This window comes from Prionailurus viverrinus, chromosome A2 (assembly GCF_022837055.1).
Source record: "Prionailurus viverrinus isolate Anna chromosome A2, UM_Priviv_1.0, whole genome shotgun sequence".
NCBI lineage: Eukaryota > Metazoa > Chordata > Mammalia > Carnivora > Felidae > Prionailurus > Prionailurus viverrinus.
In genome coordinates, this window is record NC_062562.1 from 141470234 (window position 1) to 141496148 (window position 25915).

The window sequence follows — 25915 nt, forward strand, 5'->3', positions numbered from 1 at the left end:
TGGAGGATACCATGTTATCATATGTAGAAGCAAAGGCAGTCTTAGCATTAACAGCAAAGTATGTCCCCAAATTTTCATAAGAGCCACTTTATTACACCTTTTCCCAGTGGTTTCACTACAAAGGTTAAAAAACATCCACCAATGAGGGGCACCTGGGTGGCTCAGTCATGATCTCACGGTTCATGGGTTCAAGCCCCGCGTCGGGGCTATCTGTTGTCAGCACAGCACCAGCTTTGGATTCTCCCTCTGTCCCCCTCTCTCTCTGCCTCTCCCCTGCTTGTGAGCTCTCTTTCAAAAATAAATATTTAAAAAAAAAAAATCACCAATGAAAGCCCAAGAGATTATGAGAATGCTGTGTTTAGGAGGTAAGATTTAACAATAAAATAAGTGTGCCAAGTAAAATTTTTCTTTTCCATAGAGTTTTCTATTGTACTATAAATAGACTTTATCTCTATACTTGTCCTTTAAGAACTCCATTTCTAAGGGCAGTAAGTTATTTCAGGAATTTCTCCTTTGATTAGATAAATATAATGTGACAAGCCCAATTCTGAGGCATTTGTCTCTTAAAAATCTGTTTTAAAGTTTGGTTAATACTTTCCTAAGTATTCACATTGTACAACAGAAAGGAATTTTTAATAGAACATATAAATTTGGCTAAAGCTCTTAGAAGGCATTTTGTAGCATCCTACACACTAGATTCCATAGCTCAGTTTAATCTTCAGACACCCACTTGTGCCAGTCAGCAGAACAGAAAATTCTACTTATCAAAACTGAGGTTCCTGTTTAAAGTACCATCTTGATACCATTTATGAAGAACCATTGAGGTCCCACGTGAACTGCTACATTTGGCTTCCACTGAAATTAGCGGTAAGCTTCAGCATCATTCTGATTTTAGGGAACGTCAACATTCTTGGTGTGCCAAAGAGCTGCGGTGTGACCCTGCGATGTGACTGCTCTGTGCCGCACAGCGGTGGCTTCCCGGGAGCTGCTGAGCAGCTGCCACGTTTCCCGGCAGAACAGGGAGGAACATTCTTTTGCTCACCGGTGTTTACTTCACGGCACACTCTCTCAGGGCATGTGGTCTGCTGAACACTTCGACCGTCATCACTCACTGCGCCGTACCCTTACTCTAATCTACGGTTAAAATTTCTTTTTACCCATTTTAATCTCTTAACATAAATAAAGAAAAACGCTTTTTTCGCCTATTTGGGTCAAATTAATTTTATTATGCTCCATGATGAATTGCCACCAGTGCAATATCCTATCACTATACATTTCGAAAAAATTCACATACTAAACAAAATTTCAGTTGATAAATGGAAACGAATGATTGAAAAGTCTTTATGAATCTCACACATACAATATGTGGCTAGCTGAAATTGTCTATCACATAGCACTTAGATATAAAAAGCCTCATGCTAGTCTGTTAAATGCGAAGGCTGTCAGACAATCGTTTAGCTGCGGTGACCGTGGGAGGCTCTCAGACAAAGCACAGGTGTGGTGCCGCCCACAGAGAAGCCGGTGAACAAGCTGGTGGCTGGAACATGCGGCCTGCACACCCGCAGTGGGTTCAGTCTTCATGCCGGGACTGAACCCCACAGCTGCTGTGTTTCAGCCAATGGGAATTTAGACTTTGGGCAACAACAACAGAAAGCCTTTTTTTTTTCTTTAAGAAGAATGAACCTGATTACCTTTGGCAAATTTTATACCCATCTTACACGTTAAAAGTTGTGTTTCCAACTCAAGGAACTGATATCCTTTACTCAGAGCAGCTCCTGATAAATATAGATCACACCAAAGTTTGCCGGAAAACCCTGAATTCCTGGGCCAAAAGTTAAGAGAGATCTTAAATTGGCATTACCTTAAAGACATTTCCAGGATGTTTAAAATGTTTTTTTCAATAATGTCACAAAGAAAAAAAAAATGAAAAATGTTGAATATTACTTAAAATAATTATAATGCTCTATTTACCATTTGCACAAATTCCTAATTCTATTGGTTAGTAGCTGTCCAGCCTCATCCACAGCAGACTCGGCGTCACTGAGCTCAAGCCACAGTAAAAATGAGAGTAAGCAGAAAAAGGTTTCCAGCAGCAGAGGGCACTGTTTTTGCAAGAAACAAAAAAGTCTAGAGTCTTTCCCGTGTTTAAATTACTCTTGCAAGAAAGGTAACATTCTTTGAATAACTTAACTATTTTACTGCACCACTTACTGCTTTCAGCAACAAAACCTTTTAAATTATTTCTTACGATAACTAGATGCATGATCACTAGAGATGATGTGATAACTGGTTAAAATTCAAGCCATATCTTGCAGGTCCAGCCTGTCAAGATCATGCCAATACTAGATTTTGGTCGGTACAATTCTAGAGAGCTTAATTTTTAGTTGGATATTGTGATTATAGTAATGAAATACATTTGGAACTACATTCTGCATATGACTCAATGTGAGAAAAATACGTGTCTGTATTTAAATCAGATCATTTTTCTACCTAAAATTTAAAATAGGTAGGTATGATAATTAGCACTATAAATATGAAAAAAACAACACCTTTAGGCAGATTAGTGTATTGTAGAGAGGCAAGGAAACCCTAATTTTAAGACATCATTTAGTATACATAACAAATGTGCAGGTTGTAAAGTTTTATTTATTTATTTATTTTAAATCTAGCATTCAGTTATGTCTCTCAAGAAATTTGACGTTGGGACCACCAATCTTTTAAGAAAAATGTAACTGTTCACCTGACAGTTGACAAAAACCTTGAGAAATTATAAAAGAGAAAAATTTAAATAGTGTACTAAGTTCAGCATTACAGTGTTTACCTTGGCCAGCTCAATTACATTTGTATGGTTGGTATTTCTGAATACCTCAACCCATACAGACTACCCGATAATTCCACATCATTTCCATCATGTTCTGATTTTATAGCATACTTAACCAAAACTGAAGTGACCATTATGTATTGCCTCCTTCAGTTCATGGAGAATATTACCCCTAAAATCCCCAAACTGCAAAAACTTAAATAACCATCGAAGATTGATACCAAAAATATTTTTAAATTTTTCCCAAAAAGAGCCTGCCACATTTGCTATAGCATAAAAATAATCTCAGTCAAGTACAGGTAAGCAAGGTCTCCTTAGGATCCCAGCCTCCACATACCCCTCTGTACAGGAACAGGCAATACTGCCGGAAGAGGAGTGTTACGGGTTTTCCCGACTAGGGCCTCTGTAGTGGTCTTCCGTAGAGCATCCTGCTACAATTTGAGAACCTGCATCGGTGTAGTGATGTCTAGAGAACCGTGCAATGTGTCTGCTTCAACATTCATGTAGCATGGTGTTCAAAATGGAGGGGCTAAATAAACTAAGGTCTGCATCACTTAAAAAAGAATGTAGTGCTATACTAGATCTTAATAAGAAAATTTAGGTACAGAAAAAGTAGGGTATGAAAATAGTGTTTTCCTTCTGGCATTATAACTAAATTACATTAAGGTTTTTGTCAGTCTCACATATAATATTTAAACTCCCTTGTTGATGGAATGACAAATATTCACAAATTTAAGTGAGCATCCTGGTGTAAACTTGCACACAATGACAGGGAGTAGCTTTGTAGAGGATTTTGACAAACCTTTACAGATTAAATGAGGTATTGCACAGATTAATAAAAAAAAAAAGCAAAAAAGGCAACAAAAATATACAGCAAATTGGTAGAACATTTACATGATAATTTTACAGAATCCACAGACAGAAAGTAGTGTTTAGTATTTCACCTTAAAAATATATATATAATATATAGATCAGTCTTCCCATTCATCATCGTCCTCAAAATCTTCTTCATCATCTTCATCCTCATCTTCATCTAAAAGAAAATCATCAAGTCAATCAAAATATATGTATAAATAAAATAACATTACAGAATTCTTGGGTGATTTCTCCAATCGTTTAACTTCTGACACACAAACCATTCCATTGACACACAAACCAATCGAGTGACTAGGGTAATTTAAAAGGAATCAAATACAATACATATAAAGGGTATGATGGTCAGTTGAAGATTAGAACAGGAGTTAAGAAGTAAGTCCCTTAGTATCTATGTAAGGAATTTCAACTAGTGCTTCTTTATGTGTAAACCCTCATTTGGGTTGGCCTCTCTGAATTTTCACAGATCTCAAATCTAAGAAAGGCCCCTTTAATTGACTACCTTTAAAGAAAAGCTGTAAAACAAACAAACAAAAAAAAAACCCACCTGGCTGAACAGATTGTTCGGCTAGCAATTCCACTTATAACTCCAGTGATAGGCAGGAAACTCACTGACACTGAGCCACTAAAGAAACAGAGCAGGTAGTCCAAATACTCAGCATCCCTTTCTACCCTCCTATTCTCTCCTGAACTCAGTAACATGGCTTTTTCCAGATCACCAATGACCGACCATTGCTAAAACTAAAGCTTGACTTCCTGTTCTCATTTTCTTGACCGATCATACTTTTGACCCATATCCTGACTCCTTCCTCCTTCAAACACTTCATGTGGCTTCTAAGATACTGCACTCTCCAGCCTTCAGAGCCTACTATAATCTCTTCTTCTCTATTTACATGCACTTCTTTAAGGATCCCAGCCAGTTCTGTAACTTTAAATACCATGCCTGTCTCAATGACATGCAAATTTCTATTACCAGTGCAGACCTCCTCCCTCAACTTCAGGCTCATAATCAAATGCCTGCACAACATCTACATTTGAATTTTTAGTAGGTATCTCAAATTCAGTATTTACAAAAACCAAACTCCCGATCTTTCCTCTCAAACCTGCTCCTCCTAAGTCTCATCCACTCCATTAATGAAAATTTCACCCCTTTCATACTCAAGTCAAAAATCTTGGGAGTCATCCTTCACTTTCTTTTTTCTAAACTTCACTTCCAATCCATTGGCAAACCCAATTATTTCCTCATTCACAATATACCTAGTATCCAATCTCTGCTCACTGGGGCTACCAATCTCATTCAAACCTCTACTATCTCTTGCTTGGATCATTGCCATCCCTCTGCTAAGGACCTTCCAATGACTTCCCATCACATTCATGGCCTCCAAAGCCTTACTACTGGCCTCCTGTACCTCTTGTACTTCAATGCCTTACTATTCTTTCCCCCTCTTCCTTACTCAGCCATACTGACCTCATCATTGTTCGTCAACCTCAGGAACTTTGCACTTGCTGTTCTTTCAACCGGAATGAACACACTTTCCCCAATTTTCTACATGGTTTACTCCTTGAACTCCTTTTGGTCTTTTCTCCAATGTCACTTCAGTTAGGCTCATCCTATTTCAAAATGAACTTCCCTCCTACAGCTACAAGTCCCTATATCTCCTTTTTCTGATTTATTTTTGCCCTTAGCACATATCACCGTTTAGTATCTGTTTTTCTAATTTACTTTATTGTCGTCTCTCACTGAAATGCATGCTCCATAGAGGCAGGGATTTTTATTGTTTTTTAATTATTATCCTACAATAAATACCTACAGAATGAACTAGCCTATCCTATCTCTGTAACAGTGTTGGAATAAATATGTCTATTTAAAGAAAATAAATATTAGTAATAGATCTTAGATATGACTCATGAATTCTCTCCATAAAACAAATAAAAAAATTGAGGTCCACAGTGAATAAATAATTCAGTAAGAACAAAGATCAGATTCTAGTACAGCATACTGGGGAAGCTCTTTAGTAAACCTCAAGCACTACATCAGCTAGACCAATTGCTTTCTCTTTTGAAAGTAACATCCATTTATATGGTGGTGTACATATGCTTAATAATGGCCTCAAAATAGGGAGAACTAGTTTATTCAAAATAAACCTTTTAGAAAACGACGAAAAAGAGGACACAAAACACTTCAGGATTCTTTAGCAAACCCCAGAAAACCTAATTTCTCAGCCCAAATTCTTACAAATCAGGGAAACCTGAATTTCTCATGTCACAAGAATGTCACAGGAATGGGATCCAGAATCTCAAGCTTTGTTTAGAGGTTTGACAGGCATTCTATTAGTATTCCCAGCATAGGAAATGAAACTGCTACTTTTCTGAAGTTGTTCTTCCAATTTATGCTTATGGCTATGGTGTACTAGAATCCATTAAACATCAGATAGACTAATCATGGTGGCAAAAACTTTTAAAAATTTGCCCTAATACCCACATCAGTGTTATTCAATAGCAGGGGGAAAGCGAGCAAAGTCTACCATAAAATAAAAAGAAAACAGAACTTCAAATATTAAAATTAAATATAAATGCACTCATAAAAATAAATATACCTGAAGAATGAATGGCTTTGCTCCTTTTCTGCATCACTTCCATTAATGCACCCACAATTCCTGAAGTGGGTGCAGGTGTTGGTGGTGTAGACTCTTGGCCATCAGATACCTTGGAAAAGAAAGTGAGCAAAATTTAGAACTAAATCCTTAGCAAACACTTTTTGTCTCCAGAAAGTCTTACTTTTTTTAGAATCACTTCCTATTTAAAAAAAGAAAGGGGGGGGGGGGGGGGGAAGAGCAAATAAGCCCAGGACAGGATTAACTAATTTAAGAAGAAATAAATTGTGCCTTAAAATAATTATTCAAAATATACGTCCTCTCCTTAATGTATAAAGCCATCAACACATTTCCAAATTGAAAATAACAAACCTTTTCCTAAATACTTGCCTTTGCAGTTGGATTATTTCTGTTCATTCTAGAACATAAAGCCTTAGCTGATGAAACTTTAAAACTATTATCAAGGATCAGCATTTTATAATAAATTAAGGTATATTCAGATTCTTAGAGTTGTTAGGTGAGAAGGACACTTAAGATATCTAAGAGCAACCGAAGAAACTTCTAATCTCCTAGAAAAACTCAGCTTTGCTAATAAGCTTATAACTTTGTATACTATATTTATAGTTCATATGGTACAAACTTATAAATATGTGTAATATATGTATATATATTATTATAACTCAAAATGAACTTTCCTTCTCATAGCATATAACTTCTCTTCAAGGAGCTCGGCCAAGTAACTTTCAAAATGTACCTACCTCACAAGGCAACCACTATCCCTAACTAAAGTACTTCTATCTAGTATCAACTACTTTTGGGGCGGGGGAAACAATATCAAGGGGTCTCATTAAAGTCGAGTACCTATACAAAATATTCCAATTCCAACTCTCATTAAAAAAGAGAAAATACAGGAAATCTGTAGAGATTCAGGAAAAAAATACATAATTTGGAAATTACTGCTCTAAGTGTACTTTGACTAAAATGAGAGGTCATTTATCCAAAATAACTCATTTTGTTAATTTTGCCTCTGGACTTACATGACCCATGTAAAGGTAGAATATTAGTATACTTAAAAATGAAATTGTACAGCTCTTTTACTTGGATTCTTATCATTTCCCAAAGAAAAACTACTTTTTTAGGACAAACTTTTTATTTTGGTCTTTACAGCTCTTCTCCTAATACTACTTGTCTTTCTGGAGACTTAATAGGTCTTTTTCTTTTAAAAATATTCAAAGTAATTCCCCCATAAGATACTGATTCATTCATTAGTATTTAGGTTTGGGGAGACTGGGTATTAACTACTACTGGTATAGAAGTGCCACAAATGAAAAAGACAACAGAAACAGTTTCTGAGGTTTGAAGGTCAGCATGAGGCTCTGAAAGAAGTGTAGCAGCAGTAAGAAGAAACACTTAAGACACCCTTGAAGCAATGTGAGAATACACGGCACAGACCACAGGAGCGCAACACTGACACAAACACGTTTTTGAAGGTACTTACTTGGATGGTGCTATCCAAGGTACTATGAACATGGAACTCAAAATCTATGTAAGAGAATAGTTACACCCTTCCTGCCAACTGTGATCTTATGTTAGTCATATTCATCTGTGAATAAGTGATTTACATAGACTGTTTAAAGAAACATAGCTGGAGAAATTTCAACCACAGAACGGTTTTCTTAGAAAATGAGGTAAAGCTATGGACTCAGATCACATACAACATGCCAGTAATTCACTGATTTATTCCTCTAGGGTAATACTCTAAAATTAATTTTCAAAAGTGATTATTTAGGAGAAGAATGACCTACATTTAGAATAAAACATACTTTTCTCTCTAAAAGAAATGTAGAGAATGAAGAGAGTTGGGATGGGACGGGGAAGAAATGATGATGGGGAAAATAGGGAACTTAACTCAGTAATTTTTTTAATTAAGAAAAGAGGACAGACAAGGAGTGGGATTAAAAAAAATGAGAACACAATTTATTAAAAATAACCCCTTATTAGTAACAGCAAATGAGAGAAAGCAATAAAAGTTGATTGTGCGAGAGGAAATAGACAAGAGAAACAAAAAGAGAAGTTATGAGTGGCAGATGCAGGAATGAGTGACCCTGAGTCTGAGGTAAAGTCCATTAAAGCCTACTACTCACCTGGGCTGTGGTTATTTATTTATTTTTTTTTACATAAATGTTTATTTATTTTTGAGAAAGAGAGAGAGAGAAAAGGTGCGTGAGAGAACGCGGGTGGGAAGTGGCAGAGAGAAAGGGAGACCGAGAATCCAAAGTGGGCGGCTCTGTGCAGGGCTTGAACTCCTGAACTGTGAGATCATGACCTGAGCCGAAGTTTGATGCTTAACTGACTGTGAGCTACCCAGGCACCCCTTTAATTTTGCCACTAATTCCTCCCACTAACAACTATTCGAAATTCTTCAACTGTTCCTGAGAACCCTTTAGTCTAAACTAAATGGGGAAAGGGAGCAGAGACAACTGCTCACAGGTTGATCACATGGCAAGAAAAGACCTAGATACATTTTAAAGATCAGAGTTTTTAAAATCTGTGCTATGCCAATGTTCAAGCGTTTCCATTCAGTCAGCTGTGTTCCCTATCCATCGTTCTCCTCCTAACCAAGCGTCGGAGATTTAGTTACCATAATTCCCTACATCACAAAATCATTTTCAATTAGAATCTCCTTTCACCTTCATTTACTGCACAGAAAAATCCACCACCCTCACCAACCCGAAGCCCTGGAGAGCAAATGTTCCTCTTGGAACCGAGAGACCATAAGTAAAAGCTCGGGAGTATGTGATGTAGGCAATTTAGATTCTAGAAAAGAGGTCAGCAAACTATTGCCCATGGGTCAAATCTAGCTCATCCTGTTTCTGTAGAACTTTTTTTTTTTTTAATTTTTTTAACGTTTATTGATTTTTGAGACAGAGAGAGACAGAGCATGAACAGGGGAGGGGCAGAGAGAGGGAGACACAGAATCTGAAACAGGCTACAGGCTCCGAGCTGTCAGCACAGGGCCCAACGCGGGGCTCGAACTCACGGACCGCGAGATCGTGACCTGAGCGAAGTTGGACGCTTAACCGACTGAGCCACCCAGGCGCCCCTTTGTAGAACTTTTAAAGTGAAAAACGATTTTTACATTTTTAAACGGTTGGAAGAAAATAAAAAGAATATTTGTGACATGTGAAAATTACATGAAATTCAAATTTCAGTGTCCATAAATAAAGCTTTATAGAACACAATCACGCCCAATTTTGCATCATGTATGCTGCTGCATTTGTAATACAAGGGCAAAGCTGAGTAGTTGTGACAGAGACCATACGGCCTGCAAGTCTAAAATATTTACCATTTGGTCGGTCCTTTAAAAAAAACCAGTTTGCCAACCTCTGCTCTAGAAGACTATATGATCACCTCTTCCAATACACAGGATCCAAAATTCTCTACCAACATTATCCAAAATTCTATTAGAACTCTTTCAAAGTTTCTGCAGAGTCAGATTGTCTACGAATCTAAATTTCAGAACACAGAAACTTTACAATATCGTTTAGTTTTCATAAAGTTAATGGTATGAACTTACCAAGATGATTATAATTGGTTACAAGCAGGGCTTTTACTTCTCCAGTTTAAAGATTTATCTTTAAGTTCAAATAAATTTTATTCAGAAGTGAAGTCTAGAACACAGCAAACATACTATATATAATACTCCACTTACATGAAGTTCTAAGAACAGGCAACACTAATCTACAGTGATTAAAAATCAGATTAGTGATTTTGTTTGTTTTTTTTTTTTTTGAGAGGGAGACAAATGGAAAGAGGCTGAGGGAACTTTTTCTGGGGTGATATTCTAATTATAGAAGTATGGGCTACGCAGGTATAGGGTATAAATGTGTGTGGTTCTAGTTTGTAAAAACATCAGAAATTCAATGGGTTAAACACCTGAATACCAAGGGAAAGAGCAAAAAATAAAGATTTTCCAAGTTGTCTCATAAATTACTTTAAAATTCCGTTAGGACAGAGCGTCTAAACTGAAACGAACAGATTACTTACAGATTTCAGCTGAATACCCTGTCGTATCTGGTCTAAAAGTGCATCCCTTCCGGAGCAGGACACAGGTCGACTGTTCTGTTCCACCTTTTTTAGCTGAGCACCCTCTCTAATTTGATCCAAAAGAGCTGCTTTGCTTCCTGCAGGAGGTGGAACCTGATGGTCACCGTCAGAAGGGAGGCCAGGCGGAGGTGGTGGCCCCGGGGGAGGCGGGGGCGGAGGTGGCGGGGGCGGTGCCGCTGAGCCGGCCAACGACAGAGGTGGAGGTGGCGGTGGAGGCCCCGACGGTGCTGAGGAGGGAAGGGCTGGAGGTGGAGGAGGGTACATCCTATTTGGTGGCGGTGGAGGGGCTCCCACACCTGGCCTGGACGGAGGCGGTGGCGGAGGCGCGGCGGTGGGAGCTCTAGAAGGTGGTGGAGGAGGAGCGCCTCTCCCCCTAGCGGGAGGGGGCGGGGGGCCTGAGCTGTGCGGGGGTGGGGGGGGAGGAGGCGGCCCTCCCCTAGACGGCGGTGGCGGCGGTGGCGCTGAAATAAAAACAGAAAAAAGAAACCGTGCTTTTCTCCGCCCCAAACATCACACTGAAGAAAAACGTAACTTCAACACGTGTGAAAAGACATACGAGGGGGAAAAAAAGGCCTCGTCTTTGTATTTCATTTTACAAGGACATGTGAGCACGGATGATATAATTCTATTTGGGAATACTCCTCTAAAGACCACTTTTCCTGTTTTTCTTGAAAAATATTAGCTGAAACTGTATAATCTAGTTTTGAGGAATCAGCACCACTTCTGAAGGTACGGGAATAAACACTTCCTTATATAATAAAAACATCACAAAATCAAATACTGTGGTCAATTAGCATTATTTAGCATTTCAATAAAAATTAATGGATACCTTCCCTCTTTAAAGAATTGAGTTTATTTAATTTATAAAATTACTTTACATTCGGAATAAAATAGCTGGTGTTGCATAACCTATCAGAATTTATTCAAGTTAATCTGAGTTAAACCCAAATTGAATACTTTTTCTTTTAAAATTTAAAACTTTGTCACCTTACATTTATATTATATGGTCTATATTTTCTAAAAATATAGTATATGTTATAATGAAATATACTATAATATGTAATAATATATATAATATTCTATATTTCCAGAAGATGGTCATTAACTCTAGTGATGGCAGTAAAGGGAGGCTGGTTGCTCAAGTGAAATGTTCAACTACTTATTCAGGAGATGCAACCAACTATTAATAAATTAACTGAGAATTTCTACATTGAAACACTGGACTAAGTTATTGATAAAATATTAATATTATTCTAGTATTAATGATTTTCCCATTCTTATTCTACTTAAATAAAAATAAGGAAAGAAATTCAAAGTACACATTTATTAATTTTGGAAGTATGATTTTACTAACAGTATGTACAAATTTACATAATAATGAACTTTATTATTTCTCCATTCAAAGACTGAAAGGCAAATTAACTATTTTTAAGAGTAGAGAAATCCTAGAATTCATAAAAACTCTTTGTGTTTACTGATATAAACTATATCACTGATGGACAGTTCTACAATCTTACAAAATACAAATACCGATCTTAATTACAAATAACAACAAGCATCTTTAGATGTTCAATAATATGATGATACGGGGCAGGGGGTGGGGGAGCTGGGGGGCCTCACTTCAAAGGAGATAAAATGGTATCTTCCAAATTAATTTGAGACGAACATGGGAAACATGCTATAAAAATATGCTATCAAATATAATCATAAATATTAGATAAAATATGCAGAAAGACCAATACTCACATTGTAAATGAGTAATACAATACTGTCTCCTTGTATACAAACTTTTACAAGTGAAATAATACATAGCTGCAAACAGGAGAGTTACCCTATTCAGGTGTCGGCCACCACAGAGGGAAGTTCCTATGATTTACATCAAGGCACCCTGGAGGTCTGAGTGTTGCAGGTTCATCCAATTTTCTCACTGGATCCAAAGTGAGGACACTTACACTAACCTTGCTAAAAGCAAAGTCTTTTTCTAACATATTTTGTAATAAAAGAACAAAACCAGGAGGATATGACATATATGTAATCTGTGTACTCTCTGCATAAGACAGTACCTCAAATCCTTCAAGCAATTTTAACCAGGCTAAGGTTTATATTTCAAATAGCTATGATTTACTTGTTTGTTAATCAAGAGGAAAATACCCACCCTATTCTACTTTAAAAAGTATTAGTAAATCATTTCTCACAGTCTCTTTGAGGACTCTGGATCCACAATCTTTTATATGTAAAATGATGTATTTCTTCAGTAGAGAGAATAAAAGTTCTTTCAAAGTTGCAGTAAGTACATTTATTGGAATAATTTGGAGTCCAGCTATTACTCATTTAAACAGACACTAAATCACTGCCTAGGAAAAGGAAGCGTGAATTGATTGGGAGTAAATTATTACCTGGGTATAGCACAAGTTCAGCATCTCTACTGTCTTGAAAAGTGATGGAAAATGTCTCTATATTTTTGTGAGGAAAACATCTATTACCAACTTTGTTTTTTTATAGTCTGTATTATTTTTACATAAAAAGGTAAGTACGCAAAAGACATGCCATATCCTGATGTAAGACTATGAAAGAATTAAGAGGGAAGTACGGATGGCACAATAGGAGTTAGGTTTAGATGCACAAAAATGTCTAAGCAGACATCACGCACCATCAAGAGAAAATCGGATGGCCTACAGACTTGCAAAACTCTGAAAAGTCACCACAAACACCAGAATCAGAATGATAACAGTACTTAGATTTCTAAAAAATAAATAAAGTGAAACATATGAAACAAGTTACAACAAATAAAACTGTTCTTACTATCAGAGTTTAGTTAAAAAGGAAGAAAGACACGGAAAAAAATCTTGTCTTGATTGTATACTACAAAGAAAAGCTCCTATACTTAAAAATAATTATTATTGCAGATCAATATTAAGAATAATAGGTTAACTAATTTTCTAGATATGTGATATTTATAGGATTGGGAAGCAGAAATTATAAAATATAAATATAACTAAGGTTTAAAAGAAATATAGTATTATATAAAATTCAGGAAACATTCAAGAACTTCTCTCATGCACCCTCACCAAAGGAAAGCAAATAGAAAACTGCTATTCAACACAAATTTAAACAACTCTGACTAGGCACGTATAGAACTGTGTGTTTATGTTTAGCACCCCCTCCTTGACTCAAATTAATGTAAAAATCTAAGTACATTTCATATAGTTTACTGAAATGATGCTAAGTGTGAAAGGCAACCACTAGGAATGAGTATAATAAGCAACAATAAAAACAACAATGGTGCTGTGGTTAAGAGGTGTTTTTTAAAAATCCACAGAATTTCATTAGAATTGTCTTGGGGCGCCTGGGTGGCGCAGTCGGTTAAGCGTCCGACTTCAGCCAGGTCACGATCTCGCGGTCCGTGAGTTCGAGCCCCGCGTCAGGCTCTGGGCTGATGGCTCGGAGCCTGGAGCCTGTTTCCGAGTCTGTGTCTCCCTCTCTCTCTGCCCCTCCCCCGTTCATGCTCTGTCTCTCTCTGTCCCAAAAATAAATAAAAACGTTGAAAAAAAAAATTAAAAAAAAAAAAAAAAGAATTGTCTAAACTATAGATGAAATATGAGCTCTGACTCATACAGAAATGTATTTTTTTTTATTTTACCATCTATGTGCCCAAAACATTAGTTTGAGTGAAGGGCAAAAAAACCTCATTGTATGTTTAGATTTGGAAGCAGGATAAATGAACTCTAGCTTCTCTGAAAATAAACATATCAAAGCATGCATAATTTAGAGCACTGGGTCAAATAACATCCCACATATATACATACCACTGCATTGTGGTGGACCTACACAGCAGATTATTATGAGTTAATGGCCTTCAAAGAATTGCACAGATACACACAAAATACATTGGAAATCACAAGTCTACTACTTTTTATAAACCTGATTACATAATTTTATAAAATAAGTTTCAAGAGATTTGATTCAGTAGGTTTTACAAAATATATTTTTAAGACAACTTCATAAATTTATCCTCTAATTTTTTATACTTCTGAACACATTATATGTTCTGCCTGAAAACATTTCCCTAACAAATCATTAATTTTTTTTTTTTTTTTATTTTTTTATTCTTTCTTTGAAAAATTTATCTTCCATAAAATCATTCTTTGGTGTCTAAAAGGTTCCCCACTGGGAGTTAGGTTCTTAAGTATGACAAGAATTTAACTTTGTTCCCAAAGCATGTTTTTTTTTTTGTTTGTTTATTTTTATTTTTGAGAGAGAGAGAGAGAGAGAGAGAGAGAGCGAGCTCGTGCGAGCATGAGCAGGGGAGGGGCAGAGAGCAAGGGAGACACAGAATCTGAAGCAGGCTCCAGGCTCCAAGCTGTCAGCTGTCAGCACAGAGCACGACATGGGGCTCAAACACACAAACTGGAAGATCATGACCTGAGCCGAAGTTGGATGCTTCTTGACTCAGCCACCCAGGCGGCCCACCCAAAGCATGTTTTTTAATGTCTGTGTATTTCTTTGGTTTTAAGTAATTCAATTAAGGAAAGATCTTGCCTAATTTGATGCTTTAAAAGCAGCTAGAATAATAAGCAGTCATAATAAAGTTTAAAAACCAAATCAGGGGTTGGGGCGTGGGGAAAATGGGAAATGGGCATTGAGGAAGGCACTTGGGATGAGCACCGGGTGTTGTATGTAAGTGATGAATCATGGGCATCTACTCCCGAAGCAAAGACTACACTGTATACACTGTATGTTAGCTAACTTGAAAATAAATTATTTAAAATAAACAAAGATTGATATTTGTAACTTAAAAAAAAAAAAATCCAATCAAGTTAATCTAGACAACCCTCAGTCACAGGTATTCAGGTGTGAGGGCACATATATGGGTAGCCCAGTAAAGGTCAAGAGTCATTTATAAATTTATAAATTCAGAGCTCAGAGAGATGCCAAGCAAAATTTGGTAATGTGAGGGTATGTGATAACCATGGAAAAAGAGAGTTGGGAAACACACTACCAGTAAACGTGACTTACTCTGGGAGCATTTAAAAACAATAATGGTGCTATGCCCAAGATGTTTTTATTAAAAATCCATAGAGCCTGGAAATGTAATTTTTTCAAAAACTAAAACAAATTAGCATCATACTAATTTCAATGAAACTAACACTGTGTTTCTGCAATAGCAATTTCTGACTATATACCTGTTTAAATATCTATTTCCACACTAGACTACGAGATTTCGGAGGGCAGAAACCTTTTATTTAATAAACATCTAAATATCCTGAGTGGAAATGAGTGCTGGCCTAATGTTTACTGAATATATGAATGAATGAAAGATTGAATGAACATCAGTACTGAAAAAGATACAAATAAGTCAAATACCTAATTTAAAACGACAGTGAAATTCCTCAGAATACTTTGATAAAATGGAACTTTTGCTCCGTACACAAAAGCTAGATAGAAGAAAAGCAATCTCAAATGAATAAGGTGGCAAAGAGATGATTGTCATATTGGAAAATTCAGTTATTGAATTTACACTTTATTGTTCAATTAACATACAACTAAAACACAAGGTGCTTTAAATATCAGATCTTAAAAGGATGCAAATTAGTATACTCAAAGTACTAAATGATAAATTTTATTCTTTATCAAGAAAAAAATGTTTGTATCTCAAAATAAATAATTTTCATTATTTATATCCTTGAAAATGCTTATATATTACTGATTAAACAATGATTATTTTTAAATTACTACTTCTGAGTTGTAATAAAAACAACTTTAATGGTGGTTTCTAAGATTTGTTAAATAAGATATTATGCAACTATAAATTTTTATTCTAAGATAGAATAGCCAGAAGATTTTGTATGGATATTCATGAATATAAGACTTTTTAGTAAGAAAAACCTTGCCAAATGTTTGATTTTTTTTTCTAATTTTTTTTTTTAATGTTTATTTACTTTTGAGAGAGATAGAGACAAAGCACAAGTGGCAGAGGGGCAGAGATAGAAGGAGACACAGAATCCGAAGCAGGCTCCAGGCTCTGAGCTGTCAGCACAGAGCCCGATGCGAAGCTCGAACTCACAAACTGTGAGATCATGACCTGAGCCGAAGTCGGATGCTTAACCGACTGAGCCACCCAGGTGCCCCACCAAATGTTTTAGTTACATCAAAATAATATAAAACAATACCAGGTTGAGTTAGTTATCTATAAATTCAAATATTCTGCTTACGGAAGGTTCACAGGAATGTGTATAGCTGTCTTCCATGAAACTGACCTCAAAATAGTCAAAAGAAAAAAAAAGGATTACAATGCTTAAATGAAAAAATAAATTACCTTGCCTTCGTAGTTCATTTTTAACAGCTTCCACACCTCCTGTTTTTTCAATGAAGTCATATATAACTTTCGATGTTTCTCGGTCTTTAAGTTGTGCCTCTGAGATTCCACACATATCAAAAAGATTCTTCAATTCTGGATCCAAATTATTCAGCTAAAACAAATAAAGTAACTAACTGTAAAATCGATCCCAATTTTTAAAAATAAGCATGATCAAATTTGATCCTCATCTTTGCCCTTTATGAAATTATTTTAAGTTGAAATATGGTTATTTATATTCCAACTAAACTTTCTTATTTAAATAAAACAGAAAAGGTAAGAACAAAGAATACATTTTTATTTTGTTTTGTTCCCTTCCTTCAAAAAGGGCATCTCATTTAGAGTTTTACTAACCCATTTATGATTCAAACATTTCCAATGTTCACCTATTCCTAAATAAAATTTAGATACATCACAAATAAACAAAAGAAGTAAATCAATTTGAAAATCTGAGGACAAGGACTTCCTTATAACCTCAGCACCCTGTACAGTGCCCAACACAAAGAAGCATTCAATAAATGTTGTAGAGTTAACACTGTAGTTATAACAAAAATAACCAGAAGGATTTTTGACCCCAATCACAAGTATTTCTCTTCAAAATAATTTTTCCAAATCCTGATCATCTGGTCAACTGTGAAATACGTATTAATACTTAAGCAACCAAAAATACAGGTAAAATGTTAAAAACACATATTTTTGCCAGCAGTTTAACCTACCTCGCTCAGTGCTGTAAATTAAATAATGACGAAATTGCCAAGAAGAATAGAATGAAAAGACCTAGACAATTTAACAACTGGATAATTCAGAAATTGATTATTCTCCAGTAATTTGGCATACATTCCCCAAAAACAATCAGCTAGCAGAAATAGTTTCTTTCTCTTGCTGTCAACACACAAGAATTTCACATTACAGTATGTAAATCCAAGGAGTATAAAACCTTTGTCTTTAGAGACATAGCCATAAATGACTGAAGAATACGAAGGTTTCAAACCTCAGTAGTATATGTACATAAACACATTCAAATAAACGCCAGAATTCACAAAAATGAATAATAAAAATCAGCACACAGGCCATTGCATTCCCATTTATTTAGAGCAATAATGTTTATGACTTGCAAAGATACTTACATCAAAGCCAGTATTTGGATCCCAACCAACATGTCCAATGTGCCTGAAGAAGTAGACAAAAATAAAATAAAAAATAGAAAATGCATAAAGAGCATTTAAAACATAACATACATCAAATCCAAACCACCCAATAAATTTTGGCCCTGAACTAATAGTTCTCAAAGACATAACCATATTCAGGGGAAAACTGTATGATTCCAGCCCTGGCTATGCTACTGAGTCTTAACACCTTTGCACAATCTTTCTGAGCATCCATTTCCTCGACTGTCAAACTGTCATTAAGAATACAGGCATTTTATGGGGCACCTGGGTGGGTCAGTCAGTTGAGCATCCAACTCTTCATTTTGGCTCAGGTCATGATCCCAGGGTTGTGGGACCGAGCCCTGCATCATTGGGCTCTGTAATGAGCATGGAGCCTGCTTAGCATTCGCTCTCTCTTTTCCTCTGCCTCTCTCCCTAGCTGGAGCTCTCTCAAAAAAAGAAAAATAAACAAAAACAAAAACAAAACAACAAAAAAACGCCAAGAATTATATATATGAGAATATAAGAGTTTTGTCACGACCTAATGAAATGATGTATATGAAAATGCTTAAAATACATCAAAGAAATAGCAAAGGTTTGATGCCTACTATAGACTACATGTCTGTGTCCCCTAAAAATTCCTTTGTTGAAACCTAATTCCTAATGTGATGATATGTGGACATGAGGATTTTAGGAGGTGATTATATTTTGAGGGTAGATCCCTCAAGAATGGGATTAGCACCCTTAGATAAAAGGCCCAAGAAGGCTTCCTTGCCCTCTTCCAAAATGTGAGGAAGACAGCTAGAAGGCCACGCACGGTCTATGAACCAGGAAGAAGAATCTCACCAGACACTACATTTCGCCTGCCTCTTCCCAGTCTCCAGAGCTGTGAGAAATAAATTTCTGTTACTTATCAGCTACTCGGTCTATAGTATTCTTTTACAGCAGCCCAAATGGACTGAGACAGTGCCTTCAGGCAATTTCAAATACCATTTATAGAGAAAAAGTGAGAAATCACTATGTCCAACAATTATTTAAAGAAACAACTTCATCTAATTTTTCTTTACTGATGGGTAGAAAAGTAAATAAACGGTTAAGATACAGAGAAAGTCTACTGAGCCTTAAAAAACAAACAAACACCTCCCAACAAAATCTATAGCTAAAAAGGTACACAAATGATAAATGTAAGGGTCCCCCCACCAATAAGAAAACTAAATTTTCTAACAAGTTAAAAATCAAGAGCAGTAATGAGTAAATCAAAAGATAAGAAAAACAAAAGAACTCTCTTACTGGAAATTGCTTGGTGTTCCAATATCTGCCTTGGTTAATCTCTTCTTTTTTGTTTTTCCTTTTTTCTTTTCTTTGGTATGGGAGATGTTGTTGACTTGTGGACCATAAAATCTATTGGTTGTGATTTCTGGATTTTTTATGTCAACTGTTGCCATGGGTAGATTAGGACCTGCAAAACAGTATGAAAGGAATAAAACTTGAGATAACAATTATTACAATCCGATTATTTATAATTTGAATATCTTTCTCTGAAGTAGGACCACTTCATTAATATAAATTATTTAAAATTTAAACTTGCATGTTAGTTTTTTATAAATAAAGGATAAAGTACTTCCTAAATTTCAAAAGCCTATAATAAATTCTTAAACACATTAGCATAGATGTTATTTGAAAGCAAACTTGTATTTTTATAATATTAAATCCCTCGGGAAACACGTATTTTCAATAAGAATTTATATTTAATTGATCTAATCCCTTGAATTTGGACTACAATAGCCTGATACACATCACATCACTCCTTGGTAAAATGGTATATATCACATAACAAGGCTAATAAAAGTAAAAAAAAAAAAAAAAAAAAAAGTACATACTTCATTTTAAATCTGACAAAGAAATCTAGTCATACTTCTTTGTTTCAACTTTATTAGCCCATGAGGGAACAAAGTAGTTTTACAATTATTAGTATTTTTTCCAAAACTACCATATTTAAATCCGGTAATATTTTCCCTATCATACATACACTTTGATTAACAGAAGTACAGGGCTCAAAAACAAAATGGGAACATTCGCAAAACACTCATCTTCCACAAGAATCAATAGTAAAAATATCTCGGGCATCTTCAGATACTATTAATAGCATCTTTAGGAGTGACACTAAATATAGCATACAAAACCTGTCTGAAAATTCACGAAAATATTCGTGGCCTTAAAAGCACGATAGTCTAAATGAAATGTATTCAATTTTAAAATTCCTTATAAATTTAACTAAAGAGCTTCACATGTTCCTTAGAGAGTCCATTTTAATATATGATACTCTGACAAAACCACTTATCAGACTTAATTCCTTTGAGATGAGTAATGACAACTTTCAAAATGTTGTCTACAATGTAACCACTACTGTGCAGAGAAAGAGTTAACACAGTAGGCCTGAGCCTGCCACTCTTAGAGTCACCTGCTTGCAAGGTTGACACTCAGCTGGCATCTGGAAACTGGGATTCCAAGAGGGTTCTTACCATTTCCTGATAGGATGGGCTCCTTGTGCCTCAACTATTTGTGCTGACAACGTGCTTAATGCTAAACACCTGCTTTCCTCCTGGGAGTCCAGAATCTCGGTATGTGCTAGACAGAGGATGACTACGTGAGTAGCGCCAGATAAACCCCAGGCACTGATTCCTAATCAGTTTCTCCTTTAGTCAACATTTCACATGTGCTGTAACAATTTTTACTGGAGGAATGATGTGCATCCCCTGTGACTCCAGTGGGAGAAGACGATCACAAAGTTGGGTGTGCTTTCCCTCAGACCTAACCCCATGTGTCTTTCTCTTTGCTGATTTTGTTTTATATCCTTTCACTATGTGCTTGGTCCCGCTGAGTCCTTCTAGTAAATCAACTAGGCTTTGATCTTGAGGATCCCCAACACAATCATAGAATAGCAACTGGAAATCCCAAGAAATTACAGGCTAATGTATATTAGGTAACAACTAATTGCCAATTTGACTCTAATTCTTCACTTGCAGTAAACAGCTCAAATGTATCCTATTCATTAAAGTTACCTGAAAGAACAATGTTTATCTAAGTGGGTAAATTATATATAACCCATTTTGTCTCTCTCAACTCTACTATTAAAGATAAAATACAGTTAAAATAAATTTATGAAAGCCACCTGCCACCTTATCAGACAAGTAGACAATCTGGAAAGATGCGTATTTTTAACGTCACCAAAATTCAGCTATTTTCCCTCCATATTCAAGGTCTACTTACATTTAGGTGTCTAAAAGTTCTACTTATATTTTCATATAAAATTCCATGGGAAGTTGCCCATAGTGGCAAGAAATAAAGAACTTCTTATTTGAAAAAATAAAAGCTAGTGAGTAAAATGGATAAAACCATGAAAATAAGCTGATTCAGTGTCAAGGAATAATCTAAAATAGCTGGATCAAAAATTAAAGGTTAGTTAAGCAATTAGGCTTATTAATAGTAGATAAAGACTTAGGTTTTCAAATTTGTTCAGATAGCAGATTTCACAAAGTTTCACAAGTAGTTTCACAAAGGGACTAATCGAGAATAACCAGAATTTAAGTATTAGAGGTTAAATTGGTGTCATACACAAAGGCTTATCTAACGATCTGTTTTTACTTCTCACTCTTCTCTTTCTGCCTTCCCTCTTATAATTTGTCTTTACAAGTCAGTATCAGCAATACCATCCATGATAAGTTGTGGCAAAGCACTATTTATTCTATCTTTATACTTAATACAATTCAAGACGTGACTTAAGACAGATTTAGGAGTATCAGAGTGAGGCATTCTCTTTAAAAATACCACCCCTCCCTGGGGCACCTGGGTAGCTCAGTCAGTTGAGCATCTGACTTCGGCTCAGGTCAGGATCTCATAGTTCGTGGGTTCGAGCCCCGCGTCGGGCTCTGTGCTGACAGCTTGCTCAGAGCCTGCTTCAGATTCTGCATCTCCTTCTCTCTGCCCCTCCCCTGCTCACACTCTGTCTCTCAAAAATAAAATAAATGTTTAAAAAAAATTTTTTTTAGAATACCACCCCTCCTGAAATAGGTGTTCAAATAGTAACTATAAAGGGACAGCCAGATTCACCATTAAAAAACAACAACGAAACTATTATTAGTTTTTAGAAAAAAACAAAAATAACGATATTTTTATGCTGCTTTGGGTTATATAAAAGTTATTATTATTTTGTGGATATTCTAAACAGGAAGTAGAGTTGGCTAAAGGGAAGTTTAAGAGCTTAAATTATCCCAGCTAATAAATTCTTCTCTGGGAATTTTTTAAAAGTTAAGATTCTTGTAAGCCTGATTCGTAAGTCGCTAGAGAAAATAATTCAGCCATCTCTGAAGAAAGTTCAAGGATAAAGAAGACAGGAAAAAAATATAAGTGGTATGTAGAGTGAAAAAGTTTCCCTCCTACTGTAGTCAGACTGTGTTTCCCCTCCTTTCTCCACCCCAAAATGAGATGTGGATATACTGTTCTATGTCTCCCAAGCAGTTTATAAAGCCTTTGAATTAGCTATTTAGAATCATTACACATGAATTTGATTAGTACCAGTTAAAATATTATTTAGTTAAGTCTACACAGGAAAATCTGAATTACAGCAATGTATAGAAAATTACTATTAGGTAGGAAATTAGACTGTTTTCCTAAACTTTTCCTTTTATAGATGGAAAATTAAGGTGAAGAGTCAGGTGACCTATCAAAAGTCACACAACTGTGACAAAGGCAAAGGTGAACTCTGCAATCTTGGCTCCTGGTCCACAACCCTTTCTATTAACTACTATTGTACTTCCTACACTAATGTCAAACCATAAGGTGATTGATAATGCTAACTTTACAAATGTCACCGTATATAATTTCCTTACCAATTTATTAGTTATCTTAGTTTATAAACAGTTTATTATTTAATAAATATTCACTAGTAACTTTTAAAATTTAGGAAAAAGTTTGCTACGTATTCAAGGGAATGGGTACTTGGTTCTTTCTGTTGATAATAGTCATTTAGAGTTAGAAGGTGTTCAGAAATAAGTTTAAAATAGCATTCTAAAGCCCAATTAAATATTTGTTTCAAAAGTGACAGACTAAAAAAAGTAAAAACCTGTACAAGGCACAGAGTCATTTTTTCATAAAGTAAGGTTTATGGGAGATTTGGTAAGAGATTACAGAGATACTCTTAAATCACTTCTAGTAAAAAGTAATTTAATTCTTCCACTTACGAAATTATACTCATCCTAAGAACATATACTAAGTAAATATATAATGGAGGAGGCTGTTTCCGTTCTTTTTTTCAAAAAACAGTCAAATGATAAATTACCTTCTTCTGATTAAAGACAACTGTCACAGAAAAGGCTTTTTAATATTCTCACTGAACAGCATTTCTAGTTAATTTTAAAACTAAAAGAACAAACTAAAGTCCTCCCCTTAATTTCATAAAAAGCAGAGAACTCTCACCAAGGTAAAATAGTTGAGAAACAGGTGGCCCAGAGGCCTCTGATGTCAAGCAGTCATGAAGCTGAGAACAAATCATTGGAAAGCGTCTAAGCTAAAAGGTGAGACTGACCAATAAAGAAAAAAGAAAGATGTACGGATTAGGAGTTAGTGAAGAAGACACTGAATTTCATTTCAGGAATATATGTTACTTGTACATAAAGTGTCTTTTTAATAGTTACAATTCGAGAAAAGCCTGCTAAACTGATAATCTAAACGAGGGTGGAAGTCAAAGCACCAGCATGGACATCGCAAGGTGGTTATGTGTCCACTGCATCTGCTGGTCGGGCACCAAATGCAGAAAAGTAGTATGCTGCCTCCAAAACAGTGGTCTCCACATGGAGAGCAAGTCTCCACAGCGGTCTCCACAGTGGGGAGAGCAAGACAAGGACTGCACATCAGGAAAAAACATGAAAACTTTTCTATTAATTATTATTTCATCCTTTATTGTGTAATATATTAATACCATATTATATGTACATTTTATAAAGAAATATACAAATATTGGTTAGTGCAATTTTGCCTTTTAATGGCACTATTTTTATAACTGTCATTTAATGAAAACAAGTTTGGGATCACTGCACCTAAGGGTAAAAACTACAGGTCTAAAGATTTCAAAGCAAGAGCAACTGCAGAGAAAGAAACTATATTTAATTAAGAGTATCCTAACTAGAAGTAAGAAAATGGTGAGATACCACTGTCACATAAGGAATATCCAAATTCTTTCTATTCATGGATTAGGTGCCTTTCCCGAAGTATATTTTAAATGTACTGAAAAGATTAAAATTTTTAAAACCCCGTAAGGTATTTACACCCTTAACTTACATTATTTGTACAACATCTACACTTTAAAATCTCAGGTTACTTTCCCCAAAGATGCCACTGTTAGGAAGCCTTCCCCCTGTATTCATACAAGCAGAATGCAGAATGCAGAATAATAAATGCAAAAAGATTAAAATACTGAGGACACCAACAAGGGAGAGAATTCCAACACTGACGTAAAAGTTCACGGATGAAGGACTTCTGACTCGGCGGCTTCTGCCTCCCTTTGCCTCTGCCACATATTAGCCCCAGGACCTGGGGTACTGATTTACTCGGGCTAAGTCTCAGTTTCTCTTTCAAAATCTTCTGGACATGGCACAGTGGTTCAGGGGGTGGGCTGTGGAGTTAGACTGCTTGAGACTGAATCCTGCCCTACCACTCAACTAGTTCTGTGCCCTTGAGAAAGTTACTCACCTGTGCCCCTGCTGCTCTCCTATAAAATGGAGATAACAGCAGCTACTTCGTAAGATTGCTGACAGTGCCTGGCTGGGAGTAAGTAGTCAGTAAATAGGAGCTGCTATGATTATTGTTGTTATTGTCTTCATCGTGATAACTAATATTTACTAAGTACTATGCTAAATACTTTGATTACTTCATTTAATCTCCACAGAAGTCCTATAAATTAAGATTTCCATTTAAAAGACAAAGTATATAATATTTGGCACAAGATAAGCCCTAAGGCTACCTAAGGCAGCCATTTTTTTTTTTATTACAATAAGGTAAATAATCCAAACGGTCATACAGCAGTATTTGATTCATGTTTTTATATTAGGAAAACAAATTTAAGGATAAATTCAGAAAGCAATATATGTGTTTAAAAGAAACAAACCCTAACAATCACCAGTAGTTGTCATATATTAAGAACTCTGTATTATTTGTTTCCGTGAATAATCTATCTAAACTCTGATGAGAGGATGTGAGATGCTTTTAAAAGGAAAAAGCAGCATTCTCCATTATATTGAAGGTTCCTAGAGCAATGGTTCTTTACCTTCACAGGATCGGGGACCCCATTTAAAGGTGACGAAAACCCTGCATCCTCTCTCCCCAGAGAAAATATATACACTTAAAAATTTAACACACTATTTCAGAGACGCTTTATGGAGTCAAGGATGAGAATCTCTACCCTAAAGATCTGGGACTTTGTCCTTTTTATTTTAGTATTCTGCTTTTACTTTCTGGTATACATGTTTTGTTTGTTTTTTAAATGAAATCCACAACACTTCAAGTTGTTCCTTATCAAACTAAGGAGGGTTAGATACAGCTACTATTAGCTCTAAACATACCATTAAAGTCAGTGTTCATTCTCCCAGGGGCTAATTTTGCATTACAAGCGTGAAATTATATTTTGAAATTAAAAAAAAGAAAAGACACATCTTAAAGTACGCAGACTGAATTTATCTTCCTTCTCTTCAAAGAAGATACTAAGTCAAGATTATAGTTTCTCAACTTAATCAGTTGTGAATACAGAATGAAGATATAATATTGACTGTCACCCTACGGAGACTTCCTTCATGCTACAAAACGTCACAGAATAGTACATTTCTAAGACTCATCTTTGTTGTTTTAAATAACACAATAAACTACAGTAGTTGATCACAGATACTAAACATTAAGTATTAATGTATGATATGTTTCTAAAAAGATTAAACTTTAACCTAAAATCTTCTTGATCAATAATTTGTAT

General features: G+C 35.7%; 1 protein-coding gene across 1 annotated transcript in view; it reads right to left on the bottom strand.

Moving 5' to 3' along the window:
* Positions 1 to 1205: 1205 nt before the first annotated feature.
* The window catches only part of WASL (WASP like actin nucleation promoting factor), a 63145-nt gene continuing 38435 nt past the window's right edge, over positions 1206 to 25915 (bottom strand). The window contains exons 6-11 of the mRNA XM_047841051.1: positions 19189 to 19357; positions 17878 to 17920; positions 16712 to 16865; positions 10336 to 10856; positions 6292 to 6400; positions 1206 to 3854 (exon numbers count right to left, since the gene is read on the bottom strand). Coding sequence (XP_047697007.1) covers positions 3793 to 3854; positions 6292 to 6400; positions 10336 to 10856; positions 16712 to 16865; positions 17878 to 17920; positions 19189 to 19357 — 1058 coding nt within the window. The 3' untranslated portion in view covers positions 1206 to 3792. The remainder of the gene's footprint in view (positions 3855 to 6291; positions 6401 to 10335; positions 10857 to 16711; positions 16866 to 17877; positions 17921 to 19188; positions 19358 to 25915) is intronic.